This window comes from Humulus lupulus, chromosome 9 (genome assembly GCF_963169125.1).
Source record: "Humulus lupulus chromosome 9, drHumLupu1.1, whole genome shotgun sequence".
Classification (NCBI taxonomy): Eukaryota; Viridiplantae; Streptophyta; class Magnoliopsida; order Rosales; family Cannabaceae; genus Humulus; species Humulus lupulus.
The window spans coordinates 1,676,921-1,704,678 of record NC_084801.1 but is presented as its reverse complement, the minus strand read 5'-3'; the positions used below and the strand labels follow the sequence as shown (position 1 = coordinate 1,704,678).

Here is a 27,758-nt window from a genome sequence, read left to right as displayed (position 1 = left end):
TTTATATACAGTGATTTATGCATGTGGATTACGTCACTTTCTTTTTACTTACCAACTTTCTATTTTAAGAAGTTTCTTAACAATGGTGGCTCAACCAAAAACCTTGGGCGCTGTCTCCATACCATTTCACAACCATTTATCTATACTTGTATAATACCACTAACATATAAAAATATAATTTCAGTGAAGGGGACAAAACTCCATAGTCAAAAACCCAATTGGCTTCGGTTAATTCTTCTTAATATAATTCTTCTTCTTCTTCTTCTTCTTCTCAACTGGAGTACAATTCTTCTTAATACACACAAACAGAACCTGAAAATGGCTAAGACCAAAACCATAATCCATGCAGTTGTAGTTGTAGTCCTCTTGCTTCTTTGCATGGAAATGGGTCCCATCCAAACCAGTGCTCAACCTAAAAATCTTCCCACTTCTGAAGGTAATAAGGGCAGTTTCTTCTTCTTTTTTCTTGATGAAACTGTTTGAAGATGAAAACCCAAATGGGGTTCATACTCTTTCTCTCTTTTCAAACAAAGTTCAAACTTTTAGCTTTTTACAAATGATTCATTGGGTTTGAGTCTTTCTCTGTCTTCCCTTTTTCAAACGGTCCTACTTTTCTTCCCCTTATGACACCGACTTCTGCATTTGAAATTTGGGATGAAATAACTGTATAATCTGTTCTTGAAACTCAAAATTTAGCCACCCCATGTGGAAGTAATCTTGTTCTAGTTGCTTAGTCTAGCAGTTGGGATATTTATGTATTTATTTTGTTTTTGATATTTATGAAAAGATTTAGTTTTGGTAAAGTGTGTGCTTTTGTGTATTTGCAGTGAAAGCCATTAAAGAAATAGCTGCACAGCTGAATAAGAAAGACTGGAATTTCAATGATCCATGCAGTAACAAAACAACCACTGAGAGACCCCATACAGATCAGTACTTCAACTTCATCATCTGCAATTGCTCCATCTCTGCAAATGTATGCCATGTCCAAACCATGTAATGTCCCTCTTTTCCCTCTTGTATCTTTTACAATTATCCATGTTGAATTATGATCATGACTTGGGCATGTTTTGGATCAATGCAGTAACTTTGTAGGGCAGGATCTTGATGGGGTGCTTCCACCATCAGTGGGAAAGCTACAATACCTAAAGGAACTGTATGTACTTTTTAAGTTTTTAGTTGTTTGTAACCTCAAACCCATTCTCTGATTTGTATTACTAACACCATTCATAAATTTTCTTGCTTATATGTAGTAATTTGGGGCAGAACTACCTCAGTGGTACAATACCCAGTGAATGGGCTTCTACAAAGTTGGAAACACTGTAATTTTCAACATACCCTTTATGGTCAAGATTTAGCTTTGTATGTATGCACATATAGTGTTTGTATTAATGGAAAGGAACCACTGCAGGGTTCTCAGTGTCAACAATTTAACAGGACCAATACCCAGCTTTTTGGGAAGAATAACTACTCTCAAAGCATTGTATGTTTAAGCTCTCTCTTTTTAAGTGCCTTTATAAAACATGTTTAAGGGACATTTAACATTAAGAGAATTGTGATTTTCAGGGGTCTGGAGAGCAACTCTTTTTCTGGAACAATTCCCCCTGAGTTTGGAAATTTGGTCAACATGGAGACTCTGTCAGTTTTTAAACTTTTATTCTCTTTTAATTTAATTCTTTAATCATCTTTAATTTTCTAAATTGTTTTATGGCTGTATTTCTGTGGCTAATTTCAGCTTTCTTAGTGCTAATAGTCTCAATGGAACATGGCCTGTGACTCTCACTAACCTGACTAAATTACAAACTCTGTAAGTCTTCTTTAGAACTAAAATTTTATGAATTAGTTCAAACAGACCAGCCTATATATGGTTTGCTCGCACAAGGTCTGAGATTTGAGTACTCAAATATTGTATATGTAAGCGAGAAAACTCGATTTAATAATGGTGTTTGCATAATACATTTGCAGTAGGATTAGCAGCAATAACTTCAGTGGAAGACTACCAGATTTTTTCGGGAGTTGGAAACTACTTAAAAATTTGTAAGAGCTTTTCATTCTATAATATGCTTTTCCAAGTGAAAAAAGAAAAGAAAAGAAGTGTTATGTGACCCTTTTTTGTTTGAAATGTATTTGTATTAGAGAGATACAAGGAAGTGGATTTGAAGGGCCAATTCCTTCTAGTCTTTCGGTCTTGAAAAATTTGAACACACTGTGAGTTATCCATTACAAGTAGTTAATCTTCATTTGTACTTTTTGACATAATAAGAAGCTTTCTTGGTTGGTATCTATGAAGATTTGATCATAATGTGACTCACTGCAGAAGGATTAGTGACTTAGATGGTGAGAGCTCAGAATTTCCAGATTTGAGAAACATGAACAGCATGGAGGATTTGTGAGTCCATTTATTTATGCTATATTATTCTTTCTAATTGGATAATTGATAACTTGATTGAAAGACTTGCTTATTATTTGATTTTCTTCAAATTGTAGGATGTTGAGAAGCTGTAATATAAGAGGGAAAATTCCTGAATATTTATCTACCTTGACAAATCTCAATACTTTGTAATGCTTTGTTTTCCCCTTGCAAAAAATTACAAGCAATTAAATGCCTCAATATTTTACTAACTCATGCATATTAATCTAATATATATATATATAAGATGTTATATGAGACATAGGCATTAAGGATATCTCATGTTGCAGAGACCTTAGCTTTAACAGATTGGGAGGAACCATTCCAAATTTAGCAAATATTATGAGATTGAGCACAATGTAAGTATTGTAGACTCTATTCATTAGGATAATCAATTAATATAATGTATTATGTGTAGTAACTTGGTGTTATTATATTTTAATAATATTCCCAATTAAGCAGATATCTGACAAGTAACCAGCTCGCTGGCCTTATTCCGGATTGGATCAGTAGTAGAGATAATCGATAGTATGTTTTCCTTCCGATATCTTTCATTTTCTTCAAGCATATCAATTGCTATTTGGTTAAGCATAACATTATGTTTGTGACTTCTTTTGTTTACAATAAGCTAATGAAGAATTTCATCTTTGTTTGCAGTGTAATAGATCTTTCTTACAATAATTTTTCTGAAATTTCTGTACCGGCAACTTGTCGAGAAACCTTGTAAGGGTTACTCATTCCTTTTTCTCTGTCTTTTTTACCATTTTTTGTTAAGAAGTTGTATAAATGTGAAAGTAACTGCTGTGTTGTTTCATCAGCAATCTGTTCAGAAGCTTTTCCCAACAGAACAACAAGTAAGCTATAAACTCAACTAACCTGAGATGATAACACCTTGATTATCAATTTTACACAATCTAATTGTACTTCCTTATACCACTTTAATGCAGATTAATCGGTCACTGCATGAATCCATGTTCAAAAGGTAACCAAAATATCCCTTATCTTTTTCCCATTGAAGAACCAATGTAACTATAAATGACAAATTATGGATTGGTAAAGTACCATGTTCCTTATGTTTCTGCATTGGTATAATAGATCGATATTCGTTGCATATAAACTGCGGTGGAAAAGAAATTACCCTTGGAAACATCAAGTATCAAGGAGATGAAGATCCAGGAGGTGGTGCAAAGTTCCTCCACAGCCCACCTGATTGGGGATTTAGCAGCACTGGTAATTTCTGGGATGCTTGGAGTACCACAAAAGACTATATTGCAAACAATGCATCCGTGCTCAAAATGAAGAATTCTGAGTTGTATACGGCTGCACGCCTCTCTCCTCTTTCATTGACATACTATGCACGTTGCCTAGCAAATGGACCTTATACTGTCAAGCTCCACTTTGCAGAGATAGTATTAAGAGACAATAGATCATATTACAGTGTTGGTAGCCGAATGTTTGATGTTTATGTCCAGGTAGCTTCATTGGCATACTCTTAAATACACTTTTTCCTAAGCGCATACACGATGAAGAATTGTTTGTATAGATTGGTGATTTAAAGGGATTCATTGTAGGGAAAACTGGAGTTGAAGGACTTCAATATTGAAAAAGAAGCAGAGGGAGTTGATAAAGAAGTGATTAGAGAATTTAAAACCATGGTGACTAATAAGACATTGGATATTCGCTTCCAATATGCGGGGAAAGGGACAACAAATGTTCCAAGACGAGGGGTGTATGGTTCTCTTGTTTCAGCTATCTCTTTGGAGTCTGGTAAGTACTTCTGTATGTTTGCTTTAATGAAAATATTTATTAAGTTATTTGTAGGAATTTTACTGCTATTCTCTCACCAAATTCGATTACTTGCAAACATAAAAACTCACCTAAGCCTAGAAACAAAATAAACCAGAGAAACAAAGCAAAACAGAATGTAAAGAACACAACCGAGTTATAGAAGTTTGACTGCAATTTGGAGTCCATGTTCTGTTTTAGCTCTCTTGAGGAGATATCAGCTGCACTTGCTACTCACGTTTACATCCATTCTCTTCTAGTAACCTAGAGCATGCACTCGTGACAACTCTCTCTTTTACTGATGGCACAATACAACTCTATCTCTGATCACACACTCCAATTGAACGTTGCCCCTTTCACAACATGTATATACAAGAAAAACATGAGTAGCAAATTTAATTAACTTCAAGATCTTGAATTTCGAGGGACTTTGAGAAGGTTTATATGGTAGTTAAGAGTATGTGTTTCCCAGCACCATCCACTTATTTTTACCTCTAAATTTTCAGATTTCAAACCTCCTGATGAAAGCAGAAGCACAAAAATTATTGTCATTGGGGTTGTTTCTCCATTGCTCCTTATTCTCATGATCTTAGGCATTCTTTGGTGGAAAGGCTATTTTGGAGGCAAGCCATCAAGGGAGCAGCGTAAGAACTATTGCTTTAAAAACTTTCTCTTAGTGTGAATGTGATCTCAGCATGCTCAAATTCTTAGTAGATAAACTTGTTCTTTTGACAGTTTTGAAAGGATTAGACCTGCAAACTGGTTTCTTTTCATTCAGACAAATTAAAGCAGCCACTAATAACTTTCACGCTGAGAACAAGCTCGGTGAAGGTGGCTTTGGATCTGTATTCAAGGTACCTGTAATTGCATTGTGTTTTACTATGTTGTACATAAGATTAACTCTTTATGCAAACTTGATATGGATGTGATTTTCATTGCAGGGTGTGCTATTAGATGGTACTATTATTGCAGTTAAACAACTATCTTCAAAATCAAAACAAGGAAATAGAGAATTTGTGAATGAAATAGGCATGATTTCTGCTTTACAACACCCAAATCTTGTCAAATTGCATGGATGTTGTATTGAAGGAAAGCAATTGTTGTTGGTATATGAATACATGGAGAACAATAGCCTTGCTCATTCCTTATTCGGTGAGCCTAACAATTAAACTTCATCAGCAAATTTCTAAATGCTAGTTTAATAAACGCCATTGATCTAGTTACTGCCTTTTTATTATTATTTGTTTTTTATAATAGGTGGACATGAAGGTTCGGCAAAATTAGACTGGCCAACAAGGCAAAATATCTGTGTTGGCATTGCAAAAGGTCTGGCTTTCCTGCACGAGGAATCACCGCTGAAAATTGTTCATAGGGACATTAAAGCTAATAATATACTACTTGATAAGGACCTTAATCCTAAAATTTCTGACTTTGGTCTTGCTAAACTGGATGAAGAGGAGAACACCCACATTACCACCAGAGTCGCCGGAACCATGTGAGCCCTCCTTACTATGTATATATATATATTTTTTTTTTCATGCATTTACAGTTGGAATTAATGTGAGTGGAAATTTTCACACTGAGCTGAATTCATGAAATTTTTGTACTAGTAGACAATATTATAAATCATGACATGATTGTTTTGCAGAGGATACATGGCACCAGAGTATGCATTATGGGGATATTTAACATACAAAGCAGATGTTTACAGCTTTGGAATAGTTGCACTTGAACTTGTAGCTGGAATAAACAATATGAAATTTCGCCCAAATGAAGATTATGTTTGTCTTCTAGATTGGGTTAGACCAAAAAAACTCTTTTTCTTTCATGTTATATTGTTCTTCATACATGCCAAAAACATAGACCGGAAATCACATGAAACAAAATGTTATGTATCTTAATGATTTTGTTATGTATCCTTATGCAGGTTCTTGTTTCACAACAAAAAGGAAACTTAATGGGGCTGGCGGACCCTAAGCTGGGATCGGAGTTCAACCATGAAGAGGTTGTTAGGATGATTAAAGTAGCTCTGTTATGTACTAATCCCTCACCGGCGCTTCGGCCAACCATGTCTGCTGTAGTGAGCATGCTCGAAGGCCGCACACTTGTTCATGAACTGATTATGGATCCGAGTGTTTATGGCGACCAATCAAGGTTCAAGGCCTTAACAAAATACATTGATGATCTCAGAAATCCAAGTTCAACAGAAAGCTTCTTTGATTCATCTAAGGCTGCAGGCTTAGGCCATTCCTTTTCCACAGCTCCATCTGCATCAAGTAGCAACCAAACATAACTCAGCAATCAAAGTCAGCAGAATACATTCATTCATTTGTTCAATTGTGAATAACATACTAAATCAATGATTTACTAGTTGAACTGTACTATATTATAATACTTTATCTATATCTATATCCCTTCAAAACCTTGATGGGTGTCACTGTCTCTTAGAGTTCTTTTACTTAGTACTTTGACTTTCCCACGCTTGCTAGTCGTTTATATGACTTTTGGTGCCCCAATCTTTGAAATCTATGTGTTTAATTTAAGGGGAAATAAAGGAAGAGTAACATGCAACTTCTGCACCCATCTCTGAATCACTGACTAACTCTTATATTATACTCTTTACTGTCAAAATTGGCAAAACAAACTGTTAAAATTAAAAAAATTCGTAATCATCCGACTTTTATATAGAAGAGATATAAATATTAGTTTATGCTAAGAGAACCTTTCCCAAAAATATCACATAAGTCCCCAAACTTCAATTTGTATCATTGAAGTCCCCAAACTTACTAATTTTGAATCACTCAAGTCTTTTCATTTGACTTATTTGTTAAATGTGTGGGAGTTTCCAACTCAGAGGATCTAATTGTTACTGTTGGAAAAGTTTAGATTCCAAACGTATCACTTGGGTCATATAGATTGAAGATTCCCATGAAGACTAGGATAGTGTCAAAGGTATGCATGCCTAAATTGAATCATATCATACCATAGATTTAGATTATTGGAAGAGGAAAAATATACACATGTAAATTTCAGAGTTGAATATTATAATAAACAAAAAGGTATTTGTATTCAGATGCCAATGGCATCAAGGAGTTGGGAGTGTTGAGACACAGAAACTAGAGAATTAGCAACAATGGCTCCACTAGCAGCAACAGCAGGGACTCCAATGCCAGGGAAAGTTGAATCCCCACAACAGTAAAGCTGAGGGATAGGACTTGCATGGCCTGGAAAGCTTCCCTTTCCAGCTTCTATGGCTGGCCCATAAGTCCCTCTATTTCTCCTAAGAAATCTTTCATGTGTCAATGGAGATCCAACCAACTTCACCTCACACTTTTCCCTGCTAAACCCCGGACCAATTGCACGTTCCACTGCTTTCCACATCACCTGATTTTCATAACCAAAACATTGCATTGATACAGCATTGTTAGCTAGCAAAAACTCAAAATCTTCAGAGAATGATAGAAGGTGAATCTATGTACCTCTGATCTTTGGGATTTTAGATTTTTGTACTCGGGGCTTCGACGATCAAGTCCTTTCCAGAGTTCATAAGGTTCAGTCCCTGGAAGATAAGCATGGAGTACATGTTTCCCAGGTGGTGCAAGATCAGGACTAAGTACACTTGGTATAGAGATCAAAACTACATTCTGATCAGCATCAACTCCTCTATCCCAGTCATTTACAACTATATGATGTATTCCCAAGTCCTTTCTTATGTCCTGATTCATAATTCATCATGTTAGAAACAGCACCAAATAATCTGACATGCCATCATTTATATATAACATTTCACCTCTGCATCAAATCCCAAATGGAGATGCATGAATGATTCACACTGAGGAGTTGTGTTGACACGGTTTGCATATGACTTTGGAACAGCATCACTAGGCAATAGTTTTACAGTATCCCACATAGAGGCATTGCTAACAACAGCCTTTCTAGCACCAATGAACTGCAGCATAAAACGTTTACTCCAAATGTTAGAATGAGCTGTTGACTTTTTATCCAAAGTTTACTGATACATAGTACTTACTTGACCGCTTCTTAGCTTGACTCCAGTGGCTCGGCCGTTCTCAACTACAATTTGTTCTACGTGGCTTCCTAAAGAAAGCCGTCCACCAAACTTCTGTAATCCTCGTACAAGAGCTTCAACAATAGCCGCACTTCCATGAAGAGGGTACTCCAGACAGCAGCCCGGCTTGTACCATTCTGCAAACATGTAAATCTGAAAAGCATAGAACAACAACAACAACAATGTAATGTTGTTTTTCATGAAAAAAATGTGCTATAAATGGTTCATACATATCTTTAGGAATTTAGTTAAAATAGCTACCATCTCTGCTGAGAGAATGCCATTTGATTTGACCCCAGCAAGCAAGAATGCCAACAAGTCCACCCAGTTCCTTATAAAGGGGTCTTTCAGTCCTAATGAGTCAACAATTTCTGAGAAAGGCCTCAGCAGCTTTGTAGCACCAAGAGCTCCCTTTGGTCCCATTTGGATGAAAGATTTGAGGAGTGAGGGAGTGTATCTGGCTGCAGCGGTTGAAAGAACTCCAAAGTCCCCTCTTATGGATAGAGGAGGTAGTGCCATTGCAGCTGCAGACAGTGGAAGAACTGCATCCTGTTGAAGAGTTTCATCTTCCAAATGAGAACAATAACAAAGCTTCAAGTAAGACTTATGCAAAGTATTACACAAGTTTAACCAATTTTCAGATCAGGGCTTCCTAGCTAATGAAAGTTTATCAAAGAAATTTTCCCCCAAACTCCCCTATTTTTACATTATAGAAGTATGCCATGCATAGTTAGCTAATCATATTACAGCCTAAAAAGCCAACTATATATATATATATATAAATATACTTACCAGTAGTATTTGCCATTCTTTAACAGCATTTGGACTTGCATGTTTTTCAAGGTCCTGAAAGAGGGAGATAACATTGCACATAGGTCTGCATAAGTGATATGAAGAGCAGTTGGATTAGGTAAAAAAAACTACTCCTGCCAGAAAAGTTTATTATAATGATATTGATGTGAAGAAGTGTTGTGCTTATTTGGTTTTCATTCTCAACACACTATGGTATAAGAGATCTTTTGACAAATAGATGATTATCCAGTTGGTTTTCAATCTCCAAGAAAAATACAAATTTCATATTACTTTTGGAGATAACACTGCATAAGGGTTATAGAGCATAACTTCAATACTAAAGAAGACAATATAATCATATCTGATATGAACAATCTAAGATAGTCTAATCTGAATATACTAAAGAGGACTCAAATGATTCACTAATATAGTCACATCATTATATCTGATATGAACAGTCTGAGAAAATTAAGTAGCAGAGTCCACCTTGAAGAACTCAGTAGGTCCAATGCGTGACAAGAATTCACCTTCAGGCACATACACCATCCAAGAATCATAAGAAACACATGGAATCCTCTCATCCAAAGCATCAAGAACCTGAAACTCACTCAACATCAAATTCAACCCCATTCAAAAGAGAAAAACGAAGAGAAGAGAGTTGGGTCAATACTTGTGCAAGAGGGTTGGCCTGAGGACCTCTGGACTGAAACCCAGAGAACAAAGAGGGACCAGAGTCGAACTTATAGCCTTTGATATCGAAAGAGTGAGCAGCACCCCCTGGTAAGTCATGGCTCTCCAGAACTATAACATCTTCTTGGTACCTAGCCAAGAGCCCACCACAGCAGAGTCCAGCAATGCCGCTTCCGATTACGACCACGTCCGCCTCTGGCTTCCCTGGGAATGAGCTCTTCTCTTTGACTGCCACGGCCCCACTTGAAGATGATGAAGAGGGTTGTTGACCGTTGGAGCTGCGCGCCAAGATGGGGTTGGTGCGTTTTGAGGATGGGCGGCTGTGGTGGGGTACAAAAGAATGGGGAAAGTGAATAGTTTTTGGGATGAGAAGAGAGGTCGCCATGGACATGGATTGAGAGAGCTTTTTCGGTTTAGTGTACGAACAGTTATGGTGGTAACTGTTAACCACTAAACCGAGAGTTTTGTTTGTAGTAATGAACCTAGCCACGTTACCCGAACCCAACCGAGGTTCACTGTTTTTTACAGTATAAACGACATTTTTGTGTGAAAACGACACTAGTTCTTAAAATGAGTTCAATACATAAACATTATAACAACTCACTCACGTTACCATCCATGATCGTTATAATTCAGAGGTAAGGTATGTACGTGAATTAAATAATAATTGTCATTCTATTGTGTTGTGGTCAAAATATTCGGTCCAAATATTTTGTTATTTTAGCACAAATGAAACAGAGTGTTTATGTTTGAGTAGAAGAGTTGTGCTCAGAAGTCACAAATCTCTTTGTTCTCTGCAAAACAAAAGAGCCCGTAGACATTTTGGTGGAAAATTTGGTTATTCAAATAACCAACCAGGAAGTAAATTGAATTACTAACTCCTTAATATTTTTTGCTCTATAAATATAATTTTGTTAGAAAAAAAAAAGATATTGACTTAAGTATCAGGGTATCTTTTTTGCAAGTATATCGACGATCACTTGCGCCACCTATACTACTGTAAAAAGATAATAAAATCGTAGTTCGTGGACAAGTACCACCCAAAATTCTTTGACATATTGTATTTAATACATATAGCTAGATCTTTTTTTGGAAACTTGGTCTTGTATAATTAAGGCAAGACTAATACCCACACAACACAACAGAACGAAAACTATCTGAAAACGACATCAAGCGTGACAAACGACAATAATCGTCCAAACGACAAAACACCGTAAAAAGACACGAATCTGGATAAACGACAAAAATCGTTACAAACGACATTCATGAGGCTTATGTTTAGGAGTAAAAAGCTTATCGTCCAAACTCTCTTCTTCTTCTGATGATGATGCTATTATAATAAGTGACTTTACTACTGTGACTATCTCTTTTATATTCTCAATCAATCTAATCTCATCCTCTCGCTTCGTAAAACCCTCAAGTTTGACCACTTTGAGTTGACCAAGTTGTGTTTTTCTGGTAGATTTCTTTGACATTATTGTAGTACTCATTCTTGGCACCATATAGCTTTGAAGATCAACCTGAAAAATTACCAGCAAGATTCTCATTGATATCGATCTTTGAATAGTTTTCGGCGTGATTTTGTAACTATTTAGAACATTCTATAAATTTTCAGAAAATTCTGAATAGTTTACCGTACCGAAAACTAGGTTTAAACATGTTAAGTGTGACTAATTTTTTTTATATGCATAGAAAACAACATGTTTTAACCTAATTTTCGATATTGTAAACTATTCGAAATTTTCTGAAAATTTGTAGAATGCTCTAAAAAACTACAATATATACGGTCATAAAAAAAATCGTACCGAAAACTGTTTACGGATCGAGAACACTAAAAGCCCCACCAATAAGAGGCTGAAAGTGAAGTTCGCATACAAAAATTCTCATATATATATATACATGTTAAGTTTATGTAATTCATATGTTAATTATGTGCTCTATTTTTCTTTCATTCATTATATATAATACTTTTTAAATGAAAAAATAAAAACAAAAAAAGAAAAGAAAGAAAAGCTTACAGTTACAAATAGTCTCTCCAAGGCAGGACAAAGTTTTAGAAAGTCTATTAAGGAATCTGTGTTGTAATGTTCCTCTGAGTAATCGATCCACCAAAGTTCTTGTAGTTTGTAGAATTGAAAAGTCTCTTCCATGGGAGAAAGTGAGGGCCATATCAAGGTCTACAACAAGTCAATTTTCAATTACAATTTTATATTAATAGGTACTTAAATTTTATGGAATTATAGGTTAAATTTTTTATATCTTTGAAATTTTAAAAAAAAATCATAAATATTACAGTTACAGGGAATAACTACGGTGTTGACAAATGTTGGTTTCAGCACGTGAATAGTTATAAATTCTAATGTTTCACTATCTCGGTAGTCGAATTTTCCACACGTGCCTGACTACAATATACATGGTCATAATGAAAATTTTTAATTTATAATTATCCACGTGCTGAAATCAATTTTCGTCAACACCGGTGTTGACAAAGAACTGTCAACGCCGTAGTCGTTTCTTATAAAGTTATATAAAAAGTAAGAAGATGACATAAATTCTTGATTTAAACGGTTTGTTTAACTTTAACATAATATTACAAATATTTAATGGAATATACAATTAAAAATTATTAAAAATAGATATTTATTAATTATATTAATATAAATTCAAATATTATGAAATATCATTATTATAATAATATATAATACATAATCTTAATTTTTATAAAAATTTCAATCATTTATATTCATAAAGAAAACATGTTTTTTTATTACTTAATATAACTTAACTACATATATATATTCATATTAAATAACAACAAATATTATAAATACATTATATATAAGTATCGTGCGTGTACAAATAATATGATTGTGTAACTACATAAGAAATCAGAATAACATTCATCTTCTATCAAGAATTAACAAGTTTATTCTTCACTCATAAATGTGTGATTTGAATAATATTATTAATATTTTATATATTAAATAGTGTAGTTTATGAGCTGAAATGTTATCATATATATTTTTGTAAAAAAAAACATAAACAATGTTTAAGTTTAATTTTTCTTTAAATATGTTTAATTTTTTTTTATATATAAGACAATTATAAAAACTTAATAAATATATTTAATAATTTTTTTAAAAGTAAAAGTGAATTTGCACAAATCGTAATAGAATTTTATAATACAAAAAATAAGAAGAATGAAGAGCCAAGTTTTTTTAGTATTTACATGATTTTATCTAATTATTTTTTAATTATTTTTAATTCAACATGTTAAGTCAAGTATTTTTCTAAAACATTTACTATTTGAGATTTTTCTTTTTCAAACATGAACCAATTAAGACTTTTCATTTTTTTAATATAAAAAACAGACTTAAAAAATATTACACCAATATATGATGAGATGTTTCAAACTATCTAAATTGAAAATTTTATATGAGATGTTTCAAACTATTTTATAAATTTTATGAAAGAGTAAGAAAAAAAAAGGATATGAAGTTTGGTTTGGAAGCATACCTCAAAAGTCCACCTACAAAGAGTAACAACTTGAGCATTTTTTATTGTTAACAAGGCAGGGTCAAAGTCACTACTACTACTACTACTCATGAGATTTTCTGTACTAGGACCTTGTCTGAAATCAAACATGGCATCAGCCAAATTAAAATGATTTTCAAGCCAAATCCTAGGGAGTTTCCCTCGGTATTGAAACGATCGAAGTTTGGAAGTTTTAAGATGAAGAAACTGCAGATGAGGACAGTCCAAAATGGTCAAGCTCACAAGCTTTGGACTAGACTCAATTTGGAGAGATCTCAAGCCACTGCACTTGGTGATTTTCAAGCTCTGAAGGAAGTGGAATTTAGAGGCCATGGAAGAAACAACCTCATTGGTGACAAAGCCAACTGATTCAAGATATAGAGTCTTGACACAGAAAGTGGTGGAGCAACAAAGACTCTGAGCAGCCTTTTGGTGATTATCTAGCTGCAACTTCCAATCAAAGTACCTTGGAAAGTCTTTCTCCTTGGCTGAAAAATCAACTCTGAGTCTGTTGTTGGCTGCAAGTGTAGCTAAGAGTACTTTGCTTTCGCCATAGTGTAGCTGCAGCCGCCTAGGATGGCTCAAGGGATTGAGTCTGTCGAAACGAGCTACGAATTCAGTGACAGCAGTGTCTATGCCAGCTGCTGTTGATTGCTGAACTGAAGCTGAGTTCCACAGGCCTCTCCATCTTTTCGAGATGAGGCTGGTTTCGAGTGCAGTTTCGCTTGGAAGGAAAGAAACTATTCGGCAAAGGATTTCATCTGATAAGTTACCAAACAAATCATCATCTTCAGAGTTTTCTTGTTTCATATTTTTGCAACTTAGAAGTGTTTCTAGAGAAAAGTTAGGCTGCTTCATGTTCTGCCTTTGTCTCTTCATAGTTAACATGATCGATCTTGACTTAAAATGTAGAAAATCTATTATGAAAAAGACCTTTACACATGTGGATGAAGATGATTAAAAAGTTTAACTTTGGTTGAGATTGAGTGTGAGCTTATATAATGACATGAAGTCTTCTCAAAATATAAGTAATAAGACTATATATTTATGTCTTGAAACAACTTGGTATATGTATAGTAAACTTATTATTTTGGTGTTCAAGAAATGAATCTATTAGTGGAAATGCAAACCCTAAAATTTATCTTTGAAATTTTACAAAGTTAAGTGCTTTCTTCTTGATCAAGTAATGGGTTAAATTCTATAACAAGAAATATGTATGGAATAGAAGACAAAACTTGTTTCTTTCTCTCTTTCAAATCTAATGGATATATCTATGCCTAGACAGATGGAATAAACACAGCCTTTTAACTTATTCAGTTATTAAGAGAATTTACCAAGTCAAATATGTTCCATTACCAACCTTGTCCATGATAAGAATGACTTTTTTGCACTATGATGACTTGCATAAGTCATAGTTTTTATATTTCATGGTTAAGTAGTAGACCCTTTTTGTTTTTTGTTTTTTACTCCTGTCATTTTCAAATTAGATCTTTGTACAAGTTTTTATAGTTCTAAGACTGTTGTAGCAAAATCCAACAACTACTCCCATCTCAATAAGGTATCTAGAACCATTATTTTATACTCTATCTATATCTGCATTCCCAAGTCCCAATGCTCTATATTTGAGACAATTGTGTCCATTTATAAAAGAGTAATTATAGAAAATCACATAAGTTATTATTATTATATATATATATATATATAAAAGGAAACCTTTTCTAAGCAAATATATATATATATATATTATATTAATTTTTAAGGCTCCTTAAGCAAAATGACTAATTTTTTTGAAGTCATTTTGCACTTTGAGTTAGTTTTGATAATTTTTTATAAAATGGTCTTCGACACTCCAAACAGTTGGTCGAAATATATAATAATTATATTAATATAAATTTAAATTTAAATTCGAATGTTATAAAATATCATTATTATAATAATATATAATACAAGACTAGATATTTATAATTATATTAATATAAATTTATATGTTATAAAATATTATTATGATAATAATATATAATCCTAATTTTTTTACTGATTATATTAATATGAATTCAAATATTATAAAATATTATTATTATAATAATATTTAACACAAAACTAGATATTTAATACTTAAATCAATATAAATTTAAATATTATAAAATATCATAATAATAATATATAATACATAATCTTAATTTTTGTAAAAAAAATTATCAATTTATGTTTAAAAAGGTTATTATATTATATATATATATTTAAAAAATTATAAACAATATTTTGGTTTAATTTTTCATTTAATATGTTTATGACATTCTTTTATATATAATATTATTTATTTATTTGAAATTTATATGACAATGATATAGATTTAATAAATATAACTAATAAATTCTATAAATAAAATTAAACCATTTACACATTGCTTGTATCTAGTAAATATATATATTCTAGGGGTGAAAATATAATGCCCTAATATTAGTACAACAAATTGAAAACATTAGTGACTTTTGCCACACATATCCCTATTATTATAAATAGCACTAGTTGTTCATGATAATATTTTAATAAAGCAAAAGTGTCTCACCTTGAGTAACAATGATATATTCCTTGAGCAACTAAACAAAGAAATCCATTATATTCTAACAACTAACCATTCAAAAGATATGTAAGTAATCAATTTTATCATGATTTTTGTTGTTGTTATGCAAGTTCTTAAAAATGTGAACATTTGGCGTTTACTTTTTCTTGTTGGTTACTAACATGACATGTCATTTCTCACTTCAAATTGTATTGTTCTTCCTTTGGAAAAGGACACCATATTTTGGGTCATTTTTGAGATTACTAGTATTATAGCTCAGTAGCCCATCAAAAGCCCACAAGTAATTTTGCACATGAGCATGAAGCCCATTAGGACTTAGCTTTCCAAGGCCCAAGATAGGAGATTGATTTATAAAATAGAGAAAAAAAGAGAGCATATAAGGTAAAGAACATAGGAAAAATTACATTTGAATTAACAAATATAATAAAATATCTCTTTTATATAATAAATTTTTAGGAAATTCCGAATAATTTACAGTACTGAAAACTAGGTTCAAATAATTTATTTTCCATATGTATAAAATAAATTAGTCATGTGTGCAACAACCTGTTTGAACCTAGTTTTCGATACTGTAAATTATTCGGAATTTTCTGAAAAAATTAGAGTAAGCTCTAAATAATTACAATAAACACGGTTATAACAAAACTGCATCGAAAATTGTCCACGAGCCAAAAACACAAAATGTATGCAACTAAGGTAAGTTATTATATACATTGAATTAAAAGGAAATTATTTGTTATTATGCAATTAATACAATAAATATATTTTTGATTTTGATGTATCTTTTGTATTATTATTATTATAATAAGAATATATAATGGTGTTGGGCAAACTTGCTTTTTAAGAGTTAAATCATTGGTAACAAAGGACACAAAAGGTAGTTAATTGACACATAAACACAACTTTTCAAATTCCACTTCATTCTATGTGTGATGTGTCTGCCTCAATCCAATTCCGTGAGATAATAATATTATATATATATAGTTATACAACAACATATGTCTATGATATTTCTTTAACTTATTTGCTGAGCAATCATAACAGTCCAACTAATAGAATAAACCATACATAATCATCCACAATAAAAAAATAAGATCAAGATTAGTTAAACGTGTCTGTCTTTCTTTCTGATAAAGATTTGATTTTAAAAGATTTTCTTTTTCCTGCTTTTCAAATTCGGTCCAACAAGGCTGGCTGCTGCTTTGCTTTAAACACAACAATATATTACCATTCAATGTTTTTTCCATTACAGTTTATGATAACATAGTTTTGAAGATACTCACAAAGTCGTAGACTTGTATAAGATTATGAGCTAGTAGTGAAGAAATTGAGTTTCAACTTTGAATACTTTTGTACAGTTTTTTTTCATGGTTTTGCGGAGAAGTAGATCTTGGCGGGCGCGGCGCCCACTGATCATCAAAACATCCTAACATATATATCACATTCCCATATTCTCATGCACCCTTTTCCATGTTGGTGATCATAACATGTTTGACAATATGGCTTCAGAAAATACTGTCCGTACAGTCACTGTACTTATCTTACTGTTCATGTTCTTCTTGGCTACTTCTGCTGTTCCACAGGATGAAGGTGAATGAATAAAGGGTTCAGCTCAGATTCTTTTCTTTGTTATTTTGTCCAACTCTGAGAAAGAAAGTTAGAATCTTGATTATTGTGTATTGTTATTATGCAGTGGAAGCCATTAGAGAAATAGCTGGACAACTGAACAAGACAGATTGGAATTTCAGTGACCCTTGTAGCAACAAATCCACTATTGATATCCCACGCACAGATCAGTACAGCAATGTTATCATCTGCAATTGCTCCATCTCTGCTAATAATACTTGCCATATCCAAAGCATGTAATCTTCTCCCTGTTCCCTTGTTCATGGCAACATATATATACTTGAATCATAACAGCAAATTAGATTTCTGACTTGGGATTTTTCTATTGGTGTTATGTTATATTATGCAGAACTTTCACAGGTCAGGATCTTGATGGTGAGCTTCCATCATCACTGTGGAAACTACCTCATCTTAAGGAAGTGTAAGTCAAAGCTTTTGATTTCCCATTCTAGATTCTAGTTATACCTTTCAACATGCTAATAATATCAGTCTTTGTTCTACCTTGTAGAAACTTAGGCAGGAACTTCCTCAGTGGTTCGATACCGCAAGAATGGGCTTCAACAAAGTTGGAACGGCTGTAAGTTTCCATTTAAACCTAAGAATCGAGATTAAGGTGTGTAAAGGCTTGTAGTAATTGATGGCATGATCTGATGTGATGCAGGGTCATTAGTGTGAACAATGTATCAGGAGCTATCCCTGCCTATTTAGGAAACATAACCACTCTCAGATCATTGTATGTTCTCAACACTTTCTCTCTTTCAATTTCCTAGCTATGGTTTGTTTATGAGAAATCTCAAGTTCAATTTGCTTATGTATTCAGGGCCTTGGAGAGCAACTTGTTTTCTGGAACTATTCCCTCTGAGCTTGGGAAATTGGTGAACTTGGAAAAGTTGTGAGTATCCTTAGTCTTTTCAAAGTGACCATTTGATTAGTAAAATGATATTAATTAATTTATTCTTGAAATGGTGTGGCTGCAGGACTCTTAATGCAAACAATCTCACTGGACAGTTCCCTCCAGCTCTCACTAATCTCACAATGTTAACTGAACTGTAAGTGTCAAAGTGTACTATAACTCCATATTTGAAATGAACTAAGACTTGTTAGGATTATTTCACTATAATCTTGACTCATGTTTTCTCATTGCAGTAGGATTAGCAGTAATAACTTCACAGGAAAGATGCCTGAGTTTGGCAATTGGAAACAACTTCAGAAATTGTAAGAGCTACTGATCTCTTTGGTTATCAAAATTTATGAGCAATATATATTGATTTTACATTCTACTGTCAACAGAGAGATGGAAGCAAGTGGTTTCAATGGCTCAATTCCTTCTAGTCTATCTAACTTGAACAACTTAACAGAGTTGTAAGATCTCTCTTTCATTGGCATTTACTTTCTTAAAATCTTGACATGTCTAAATTCATTTGTGATGATAAGGCTTCCTTAATATTATCATGCTGTTGCTCTTTGCAGAAGGATTAGTGACTTAAATGGGGAGAGCTCAGATTTCCCAGACTTGAGAAACATGACAGGCCTTGATAAATTGTGAGTTATACATATAAGTTTCATAAGCTTTATAGTGATTGAGACCAATCCATTATTTGAAATTTTAACATATAGGACCTTGTTTGAAATTTCAGGATGCTGAGGAGCTGTAATCTAAGAGGAAACATTCCTGAATATATTCGCACTTTGACGAGTCTAACTGTCTTGTAATTCTTCTATTCTCTGTAGTTATCTTTAGCAAATTCAGTATGCTTTAGACACCAACTGAACTTTGCTCCATGCCATGACATAACTGACTATCCAAGCTTTATATTTTTCAGAGATCTTAGCTTCAACAAACTAGAAGGGCCAGTTCCAAATTTTGAAAATATAATGGCACTGGACACATTGTAAGTAATGCAAGACCTTATTACAAGTCCTCAAAAAATTTCATGACTTTTTATTCTGATTTTTTTTTTAGAATTTTTACTTGCTTTCTGATATGTTCTTATGCATAGGTATTTAACAAGTAACTTACTCAGTGGACCTATTCCAGAATGGATCAAACTCAGAGATAGTCGCTAGTAAGGAATCTCAGAAACTGTCTGGCATAAGAATGTGAAAACATGTTTAGATTCATGCTTATAGAATTTAGAGATTTAAGGAAAAACATAATGTTCTATGCTTAACAGTTCTTTGGATCACAATTGTTAAACATTCTCTCTTTTACTTCTGACTATATATGCAGCCAAATAGATCTTTCTTATAATAACTTTTCTGAGACATCTGAACCATCTACTTGTCGAGAAACCTTGTAAGAATCTCTCTCTTTTTCTTTCTTTCTTTTATTTCTATATTCCTTGCATGATCACAATCATGTCAAACTAAATACACTTGTGTTTTTTCATCAGCAATCTCTTCAGGAGCTCATCTGGACAGAAAAACAACTCGTAAGTTTCAAAAAACTAATGCAACAAAAAGTTCATTATTTTACATGATGATTATACTGATATACTAATGCTTGCTTTGAATATGATTAATATAGAATACTCAGCAAGTGCCTGACTCAATGTTCAGAAGGTAATTAAGTCCTTCAAAACCAATCATTATATTAACTCTAAACCAATTGTTTTGTATGGTATTAACTAATGTCATTTGATGTGTAGATCATTATTCATTTCATATTAATTGTGGAGGAAAACAAACTACCATTGGAGACATCACGTATGAAGGGGATCAGGACTCGGGAGGCGCTGCAAAATTTGTCCATAACCGAGCTATTTGGGGATTTAGCAGCACTGGTGATTTCTGGGATATTTGGAGCACCACAAAGGACTACATAGCAGAAAATGTCTCTGTGCTGAGAATGAACAATTCTGATCTCTACACAACTGCGCGCCTCTCACCTCTTTCAATAACTTATTATGGTCGATGCTTGGCAAATGGAAATTACACTGTGACATTACATTTTGCAGAGATAGTACTAAGAGACAACAGATCTTATTATGGTGTTGGAAGGCGAATATTTGATGTTTATGTTCAGGTAGTCATGATTTTTGTTGACTTTGCTAAAAGAATCAATGCAGCTTGTGAACTTGTGTTTGATTGAGTTAAGTTATTGTAGGGAAAATTGGAGTTGAAGGATTTTGACATTGAGAAGGAAGCTAATGGAGTTGATAAGGAATTTATCAAAGTAGTTAAGACAGTTGTGAGTCATAAGACACTAGAGATTCGCCTTCAATGGGCGGGGAAAGGGACGAGGAATGTTCCAAAGAGAGGAATGTATGGTTCTCTAATTTCAGCTATCTCAGTGGAGTCTGGTAAGTATTTTATATCAGGAAGAAACTAACATGTAAATTGATTTTCTTGATATTTTTTCTGCTTTAAAAGTAATATCATCCCTCTGATGTTTTCTATTGTAGATTCCAAACCTCCAGAAAAGAGCAAAGCAACAAAGTTCATCATCATTGGAGTTGTTTCAGCTTTTTGCCTTCTTCTCATAGTTTTAGGAATTCTTTGGTGGAAAGGCTATTTTAGGAAGAAGGAATCAAGGGATGAAGGTAATTAAAGATCATACTTTCATCAACTTTCTAAGGGTGGAAAACTGAATTTTAAATATGAATTTATGAAGATGCCACTTAGTGAAAAGAAAACCCAATAGTCTTCTGTCAAGCTCAGGCTTAGTTATATTGACATAATCACTGAGAACACATTCTAGTTTCTAATTATATTCTTTCTTATTCTTCTCACATTGCTTTCCTAGTTACTTTATCTATAACATGTATGAAATTGTTATTGCTTGTACAGTTCTAAGAGGATTAGATCTAAAAACCGGTTTCTTCACGTTTAAACAAATTAAAGCTGCCACTAACAACTTCGATGCTGCAAACAAAATCGGAGAAGGAGGATTTGGATCAGTCTACAAGGTATCTAAAACTTATATTAATTTTCATGATCATGAACTTGGTGTCAAGATAGAATGAAGTACACAATTGAATGCATGTCATGTTTAATTTTATTGCAGGGTGTGCTATTAGATGGCACTATTATCGCAGTTAAGCAACTCTCATCCAAATCGAAGCAAGGAAATCGTGAGTTTATAAACGAGATAGGCATGATTTCTGCTTTACAACATCCAAATCTTGTCAAATTGCATGGATGTTGTATTGAAGGAAAGCAACTATTGCTAGTTTACGAGTACATGGAGAACAATAGCCTTGCAAATATTTTATTTAGTCCTGAAGATGGTCAAGTGAAAGTAGATTGGAATACAAGGCAAAGAATATGCATAGGCATTGCAAGAGGTCTGGCTTTCCTACATGAGGAATCAGCAATTAAAATTGTACACAGAGACATCAAAGCCACAAATATACTACTAGACAAGGACCTTAATCCAAAAATATCAGATTTTGGTTTGGCCAAACTAAATGATGAAGAGGAAAACACCCACATCAGCACCAGAGTTGCTGGAACTATGTGAGTTACAACTTTCTTTAAGCTAGAGCATAATGATTGATTAACTATCATGGCAATGATACTAATAAATTGTTCTTATTGCAGAGGATATATTGCCCCAGAGTATGCATTATGGGGTTACTTAACTGATAAAGCAGATGTGTATAGTTTTGGAGTTATGGCTATGGAAATTGTGGCTGGCAAAAACAACATGAGATATCGTCCAGATGAAAACTTTGTTTGCCTTCTAGATTGGGTAACACACAACTTCATATCAGTTTCTTAACTTTGTTTTTTTTTCTACTGCATTTTGGTAATGATGCGATCTTATTTATATGCTTGTCGAAGGCTATTTTCTTACAACAAAAGGGAGATATAATGGAGCTGGTGGATCCAAAGTTGAGGTCGAAATTCAAAAAAGAAGAGGCGAAAAGAATGATCAAGGTGGCTCTATTGTGCACAAATCCATCACCTTCACTTCGCCCCACCATGTCAACTGTAGTGACCATGCTTGAAGGCCGAACTACCATCCCTGAACTGGTCATGGATTCAAGTATTCTTGATGATCCATTCAGGTTCACCGGGTTGCGAGACAAGCTTGATCAGATTTCACAACAGAGCTCAAGTGAAACAATATCATGGATTGATTCTTCCTCTAAATAAACTTTTTTTTTTATCTTTAGTGAGAGTTACATTTGTTTTCATTATAGCTATGTCTATATATTTAGGTGAGTTAATTGTATCCTAGAATTTATTAGGAAACAAGAAAAGAAAGCTATTCTTATATAATTTTATTTATCATATCCATGCGTTTTTTCTATATAAAAAATGGTTAGAAATAAATCATGTACAGCTTTGCTAGTTATTAGCCAGAGTACTCTTATATATCAGTTAGAAGTTAGTTGTGTTCTTGGTTATAAGTCTGTTATCTTAGTTACAGTTAGTTACTTGTATTGGTTACCATTTTGTATGAGACCATGATATTGGTGGTAATGATTTAAAACTAACATCAAACTGAGAATCAATTTCATGTGATTTATAACATGCAAATAATTTATTTTTTTCACACAATTTGGCCAAAATTATTCCAATTGTTTCTATGAGAAAACTACTCCTAAATGTGGGGAAGTTAATTTCAATTTAAAAAAAAAAAATCATTTTCATATTTAAATTAATTTCATATTAATTGAAAAGAATATCACAATTTTAAGATATGTTTTTTTGTTTAATATTTTAGGGAAAGTCTACGATAGGGTAGTACTTTTTTGTGGTTTTTTTCTTTCAAAATATACTTTTTTTTACTTCTTTTTTGTCCATCATTTTAAAAAAAAATACTACCTTAAGTTTTCAAAAATAAGTTTTTTTTAAAGTTTTATATTTACAAAAATACGGTGTCAATGAAATAACTAAGAAACAACAATTGGACAACAACTAGAAGTCAACCCATTGGATACTGACATATTTTTATAAAAAAAAATCAAAATATATATGAAAAAACTAAACAACAATTAGACATCACCACAACAATTTAACAACTATATATAAACTTAAAAAAACTAAAAACCAATGTGAAAACAATTATACATAAATCTAAAAACTACTAAAAAACAACCCAACAAATATTAAATATAAACTAAAATTATAAGTATTCTTAAAAAACTTAAATTCCCTAAATTAATAACAAGTATACTAAAAACTAAAAAAAAGGCTTAATAATATGTATATATAAGCCGAGACCATTATAAATATACTAAAAACTAAAATATACGAGAAACTAAAATCACATCAGCACATGACCTATATAAATATAAATAAATAAATATTATTAATAAATATATGTAAATGTACCAATTTTTGACTAAATAAAACCAACATATATTAGAAATATGATACTCAGCCACATGTTGGACATATCACCACTCTAAGTGTCATTGTTATGAAATGGTGGACCCACAATAGAGATGAAGTGATATGTTTGGCCTCAGTACGACGTGGCTTCATGTAATTGGCATGTGAGCTAAGCCATTTTCCAAGTCTTGGTCTTCACTTCATCGGTGCTCGCGTACCTGAAACACACCAACAACCATTTTTGCTTTCTTCGAGCTTTTTCCAACTAAACCCTTTCTCATGGTAATCAGGTGGTAGTGAAGTCGTTTATGCAACTCCCAGGCACGATTCTGTCAGCGTTTGACCCCTCACAGGCGCGACTCCACCAGCACTCGAGCCGACCAGCCCTCTTCACAAGCTCATACCCCTCGCCTGTCCCGACAAATTGCTTCTTCTCTGGTCGAGGGAAGAAGTCGTATAACTGAAAAAAAAAAGTTTGAAAAGTAAAAAAGAAAAAAACTGTGTAAAAATAAAAATGTAAAATTTTCTCAACTTTTAGTGATATATATAAATTTCTCTACTTTTTCCCCTACCGGTACAACACACACCTGAATGGGTATGTAGGGGTGTTCTTATTCCAATTTTTTTTTTCATGAAGATGATCATTATAGTTATAACATACCTCCTACAAATTTTATAGAAATTCTGAATAATTTATAGTACCGAAATTATTCCATGCGTGCTTATTTTTCTTATACGAGTGGAAAAGTAATTGTTTGAACTCTGTTTTTGGAATTGTAAATTATTCAAAATTTATTGAAAATTTGCAGGAGAGACACGTTATAGCTATAATGAATATCGTCATAATTTTTTTTTTGGGATAAAAACACCTCTACGCACCCTACCGCAGCCTTTCCAAATATTTTATATAATGAAATTTTTAGATTTAATATTAATTTTCTTAACAACAAATTTATAATTTTAATAATATGTAAAATTATTGCGAATTAAAGTATAGATCATATGCTACTGGAACAATTGACTTTGTGATAGTTAATTATTCAATACATAAAGTACTGTTTCACTCAAGCAAGTACCTAACACAAACACAAACTGTTTCTTTGCTTATTATAAACTAGAGAATTACACAAGTAGGTATACATAAAAATGGAGCTAAGAATATCAACCCCAGAGCAGTCACATAATCCTTTGGTTTCTTGCTTCAACTTCTTATATTAAACATTATCACAAACCAGTTTGGATTTTTCTCCATTACAACTTTCCCGATGAACAATCCTATCAAGAATCCACATCCATATCCTATGGCCACAACTTTCCAACCAAATTGAAGAGGAGAGCTTGACTTTTCTTCAAACGATGGAAGTGGTGGTTCCAATGGCTTGGAGTTTTCACACAAGTCTGGCAGTGGAATACCACATAATCCCAAGTTTCCCTCGTAGGAACTTCTCTCAAATTTATCTAATTGGTTTTGTTGTGGTATGGTCCCAGAGAGATGGTTGTATGAAACATTAAAGTATTGAAGGAAATATAGTTGGGCCAATTCACTAGGGATCTCCCCTGAAAGCTCATTTTGGGAAAGATCTAAGGACTCGAGCTCTGCCAGATTTCCCAGTGATGATGGTATGTCACCACTGAGACGATTGCAAGATAAATAGAGAGAATAGAGCCTCTTCAAGTTTCCAACCACTTGAGAAATTTCCCCATCAAATTTATTGTTTGAGAGGTTTATGACAACAATAATATTTTGGATTTTTTCATAGAACATATTTATGCCTTTGATTGCTATTGTAGCTTGGGAATAAAAACTCCATGAAGAGCTATTGTTGGTTGTGTTTTTGAATGTTGAACTCATATAACCAAAGTCTTCAATGTTTGTAGTTGTCATGGCCTTCCAATTCTGGATGTATTTCAATGGTAGTTTGCCACTAAAGTTGTTGTAAGACATATCAATTATTCGTAATTTTGGAAAATAAAAGTTTTTTATGGACTCCCCAATTACTCCATGGAGTTCATTAGCTCGCAGCACAAGAATTTCCAACTCTGGAAGAGTGCCCAACCAATAGGGAAAAACATCACTGAGCGTATTGCTTTCCACATTGAGGTGTTCAAGCATCTTACAATTTGAAAGTGATTTTGATAGCTTCCCTTCGAATAGATTATAACCTAAATCAATTATCTTCAGTTGGTTTCCCTCTGTAAAATTGGGAATGTTGCCGGAGAAATAGTTACTGCGGAGATTTAACGCCATTATTGACTTACTGAGGTTACCTAGACAATGGGGAAGCTTACCAACCAACTTATTATGAGAAATGTCAAGAAAAGTAAGAGAACTAAAATTGCATACTCTATGCGAAAGCTCCCCTATTAAAGAGTTTCCAAAAAAGGATAAGAGGAGTAATGTTTCTTTGCTAATGTTGAACAACCACTCTGGTATGAGACCACCAATATGGTTTTCATCAAGATATAATATTTCCATTCTTTTTTGATGCCTAAGAAAGACAGGAAAGTTTCTTAAATTACAGTTTGACAATCCTAGTTCCTTGAATTGTGGAAAAGTTTCATTTAGACCAGGATTAACAATGATCACTGAGAGGTTGTAGTTGTAGTGCAAGGCCAGCTGAGTAAGGTTTTTTAGGCCAACAAACATGTCAAAATCGACAATGTCTCTCAAATCATTATTGTCTAGGTAAAGGGCTTCCAAATTTATGAGTTTCGACAATGACAAAGGAATTGGACCACTAAAATGATTTAAGGACAGACTTAACACGGTGAGTTGAGTTAGGTTTCCTAAGGAAGAAGGGATTTCTCCAACAAAGTTATTTTTGGAAAGGTTTAGATAAGTGAGTTGGTTCAGCTTACCTATGAGTTTAGATGGAATCACTCCAGAAAAGTTGCAGTTACCGGCAATCAACGTACTCAAAGAAGCTAGTTTTTCAAAAGGAATTTCCCCAGAAAAGCCAGTGCCTGCCAACCACAATGACTTGAGAGAATTGTTCTGATTAAGTACTGGAGGCAATCTTCCACTAAGATCTTTGTTAAACCGCACGCTGAGGCTTTGTAAGTCAGGCAGCTGAAAAATATCGACCGGGAATTCACCTTTAAGTTTGCATTCCCTCAATAGTAGGGATGTCAACAAAGAAAAATTTGCCAACGATTTAGGAACTGTTGAAGATATGTCGACATGGCTGAGACAAAGCTGCTCAAGGCGTGTGAAGTTTGAAATCAAGCTTTCCAAATTAGGCTTCTTGAGTTGCAATGGATTGATGCACAAATAAAGATTGGACAATTTGGACAGTTGTGAAAGTTCCGAGGGAATTTGGCCGACGAATGAAGAATGTGATAGGTTGAGATAGGTGAGCGTAGAAAGCCGGTTGATGGCAGTGGGTATTTGAGAGTAGTTGAAATGGTTGTCCGAAAGATCAAGTCTCTGGAGGTGAAGCAGGTCGAAGAGGGTGCTGTTTGAGTCAATTGAACCATAGAGAAAGCTGCTGCCGAGGTCAAGGCCTATCACATGGTCAGTCATCTCATCACACTGAACACCACTCCACATGCAACAATTTCTTGTTTCTCCTTTGTGTGTCCATGAGGTAACCTGTGAATAAAACCGATCAAAATATTCAGAAGCTGACTTTGTAATAATAAAGCTTTCCTTAAACTGCAACAACGAAGACCTTTTGTCCTCATGACAAATTGGCTGGGAGAAAGAGAAACATAATAATTTCAGAAAGAGAAACATAAATATGTTACAAACAAAGCAAACCATGGATAGTCCCATCGTATAATAAGAAATAGTAGTGGCTTTATGTTTTATTGTTTCAGATGAATGAAGAAGTGATACTTTGTGGTCTTCTATTTATATAGACAAAAAACCATTATAGTCTCACTTCGGCTACATTGCCTAGACTCCATTTTATTTTATTTTTTAATTTTTTTTTCTAAAATAAGGTGGTAAATAAATTTCCAATGTAATGTCATATATGTCCACT

General features: G+C 33.5%; 5 protein-coding genes across 8 annotated transcripts in view; 2 read left to right on the top strand and 3 right to left on the bottom strand.

Moving 5' to 3' along the window:
• Positions 1 to 126: 126 nt before the first annotated feature.
• On the top strand, positions 127 to 6,775 carry LOC133801911 (probable LRR receptor-like serine/threonine-protein kinase At1g07650). Of its 3 annotated transcripts, none has more exons than XM_062240133.1 (24): positions 127 to 436; positions 828 to 993; positions 1,082 to 1,153; positions 1,251 to 1,319; positions 1,409 to 1,480; positions 1,564 to 1,635; positions 1,733 to 1,804; positions 1,966 to 2,034; positions 2,134 to 2,205; positions 2,315 to 2,386; positions 2,485 to 2,556; positions 2,698 to 2,766; positions 2,870 to 2,935; positions 3,065 to 3,130; positions 3,226 to 3,261; positions 3,355 to 3,389; positions 3,503 to 3,879; positions 3,979 to 4,174; positions 4,699 to 4,836; positions 4,928 to 5,046; positions 5,134 to 5,344; positions 5,450 to 5,687; positions 5,841 to 5,991; positions 6,120 to 6,775. In XM_062240133.1, exons 1-24 carry the CDS (start codon positions 319 to 321, stop codon positions 6,483 to 6,485), a joined length of 2,994 nt encoding a protein of 997 aa, XP_062096117.1. In that variant the 5' UTR covers positions 127 to 318; the 3' UTR covers positions 6,486 to 6,775. The 3 variants fall into 3 exon arrangements, with proteins under 3 accessions (XP_062096117.1, XP_062096115.1, XP_062096118.1); XM_062240131.1 differs by having other exon boundaries at positions 1,963 to 2,034; XM_062240134.1 differs by lacking the exon at positions 2,485 to 2,556 and having other exon boundaries at positions 1,963 to 2,034.
• Positions 6,776 to 7,133: 358 nt separating this feature from the next.
• LOC133801915 (prolycopene isomerase, chloroplastic) lies at positions 7,134 to 10,195 on the bottom strand. Of its 2 annotated transcripts, none has more exons than XM_062240143.1 (8): positions 9,724 to 10,195; positions 9,540 to 9,650; positions 9,054 to 9,107; positions 8,523 to 8,810; positions 8,223 to 8,414; positions 7,983 to 8,141; positions 7,672 to 7,908; positions 7,134 to 7,576 (listed from the first exon to the last, which is right to left on the bottom strand). In XM_062240143.1, the coding sequence occupies exons 1-8, from the start codon at positions 10,132 to 10,134 to the stop codon at positions 7,262 to 7,264; spliced, it is 1,767 nt and encodes a 588-aa protein (XP_062096127.1). In that variant the 5' UTR covers positions 10,135 to 10,195; the 3' UTR covers positions 7,134 to 7,261. The 2 variants fall into 2 exon arrangements, with proteins under 2 accessions (XP_062096127.1, XP_062096128.1); XM_062240144.1 differs by having other exon boundaries at positions 9,054 to 9,138; positions 9,724 to 9,991.
• Positions 10,196 to 10,834: 639 nt separating this feature from the next.
• LOC133801916 (F-box protein At2g39490) lies at positions 10,835 to 14,096 on the bottom strand. The gene is made up of 3 exons (XM_062240145.1): positions 13,260 to 14,096; positions 11,762 to 11,920; positions 10,835 to 11,263 (listed from the first exon to the last, which is right to left on the bottom strand). The coding sequence occupies exons 1-3, from the start codon at positions 14,085 to 14,087 to the stop codon at positions 10,994 to 10,996; spliced, it is 1,257 nt and encodes a 418-aa protein (XP_062096129.1). The 5' UTR covers positions 14,088 to 14,096; the 3' UTR covers positions 10,835 to 10,993.
• Positions 14,097 to 17,069: 2,973 nt separating this feature from the next.
• On the top strand, positions 17,070 to 22,844 carry LOC133801914 (probable leucine-rich repeat receptor-like serine/threonine-protein kinase At3g14840). The gene is made up of 23 exons (XM_062240141.1): positions 17,070 to 17,451; positions 17,555 to 17,723; positions 17,837 to 17,908; positions 17,996 to 18,064; positions 18,149 to 18,220; positions 18,308 to 18,379; positions 18,465 to 18,536; positions 18,634 to 18,702; positions 18,778 to 18,849; positions 18,958 to 19,029; positions 19,125 to 19,196; positions 19,311 to 19,379; positions 19,488 to 19,553; positions 19,718 to 19,783; positions 19,881 to 19,919; positions 20,015 to 20,049; positions 20,136 to 20,512; positions 20,594 to 20,789; positions 20,892 to 21,029; positions 21,277 to 21,395; positions 21,494 to 21,945; positions 22,030 to 22,180; positions 22,273 to 22,844. Exons 1-23 carry the CDS (start codon positions 17,349 to 17,351, stop codon positions 22,585 to 22,587), a joined length of 2,937 nt encoding a protein of 978 aa, XP_062096125.1. The 5' UTR covers positions 17,070 to 17,348; the 3' UTR covers positions 22,588 to 22,844.
• Positions 22,845 to 24,058: 1,214 nt separating this feature from the next.
• The window catches only part of LOC133802015 (receptor-like protein Cf-9), a 50,943-nt gene continuing 47,243 nt past the window's right edge, over positions 24,059 to 27,758 (bottom strand). The window contains exons 4-5 of the mRNA XM_062240247.1: positions 25,028 to 27,466; positions 24,059 to 24,232 (exon numbers count right to left, since the gene is read on the bottom strand). Coding sequence (XP_062096231.1) covers positions 24,059 to 24,232; positions 25,028 to 27,466 — 2,613 coding nt within the window. The remainder of the gene's footprint in view (positions 24,233 to 25,027; positions 27,467 to 27,758) is intronic.

Coding starts and splice junctions, on each gene's coding strand:
- LOC133801915 (XM_062240143.1), bottom strand. CDS start 10,134: ATGTCCATGGCGACCTCTCTTCTCATCCCAAAAACTATTCACTTTCCC. Junction 9,651..9,723: donor AGGCCAACCCTCTTGCACAA/GTATTGACCCAA, acceptor AGTGAGTTTCAG/GTTCTTGATGCTTTGGATGA. Junction 8,415..8,522: donor GCATTCTCTCAGCAGAGATG/GTAGCTATTTTA, acceptor TATGCTTTTCAG/ATTTACATGTTTGCAGAATG.
- LOC133801914 (XM_062240141.1), top strand. CDS start 17,349: ATGTTTGACAATATGGCTTCAGAAAATACTGTCCGTACAGTCACTGTA. Junction 17,724..17,836: donor ACTTGCCATATCCAAAGCAT/GTAATCTTCTCC, acceptor TATATTATGCAG/AACTTTCACAGGTCAGGATC. Junction 22,181..22,272: donor TTGTTTGCCTTCTAGATTGG/GTAACACACAAC, acceptor TGCTTGTCGAAG/GCTATTTTCTTACAACAAAA.
- LOC133801916 (XM_062240145.1), bottom strand. CDS start 14,087: ATGAAACAAGAAAACTCTGAAGATGATGATTTGTTTGGTAACTTATCA. Junction 11,921..13,259: donor TTTGTAGGTGGACTTTTGAG/GTATGCTTCCAA, acceptor GACTTGTTGTAG/ACCTTGATATGGCCCTCACT. Junction 11,264..11,761: donor TGGAGAGACTATTTGTAACT/GTAAGCTTTTCT, acceptor GTAATTTTTCAG/GTTGATCTTCAAAGCTATAT.
- LOC133801911 (XM_062240131.1), top strand. CDS start 319: ATGGCTAAGACCAAAACCATAATCCATGCAGTTGTAGTTGTAGTCCTC. Junction 1,320..1,408: donor TCTACAAAGTTGGAAACACT/GTAATTTTCAAC, acceptor GAACCACTGCAG/GGTTCTCAGTGTCAACAATT. Junction 1,636..1,732: donor TTGGTCAACATGGAGACTCT/GTCAGTTTTTAA, acceptor GGCTAATTTCAG/CTTTCTTAGTGCTAATAGTC.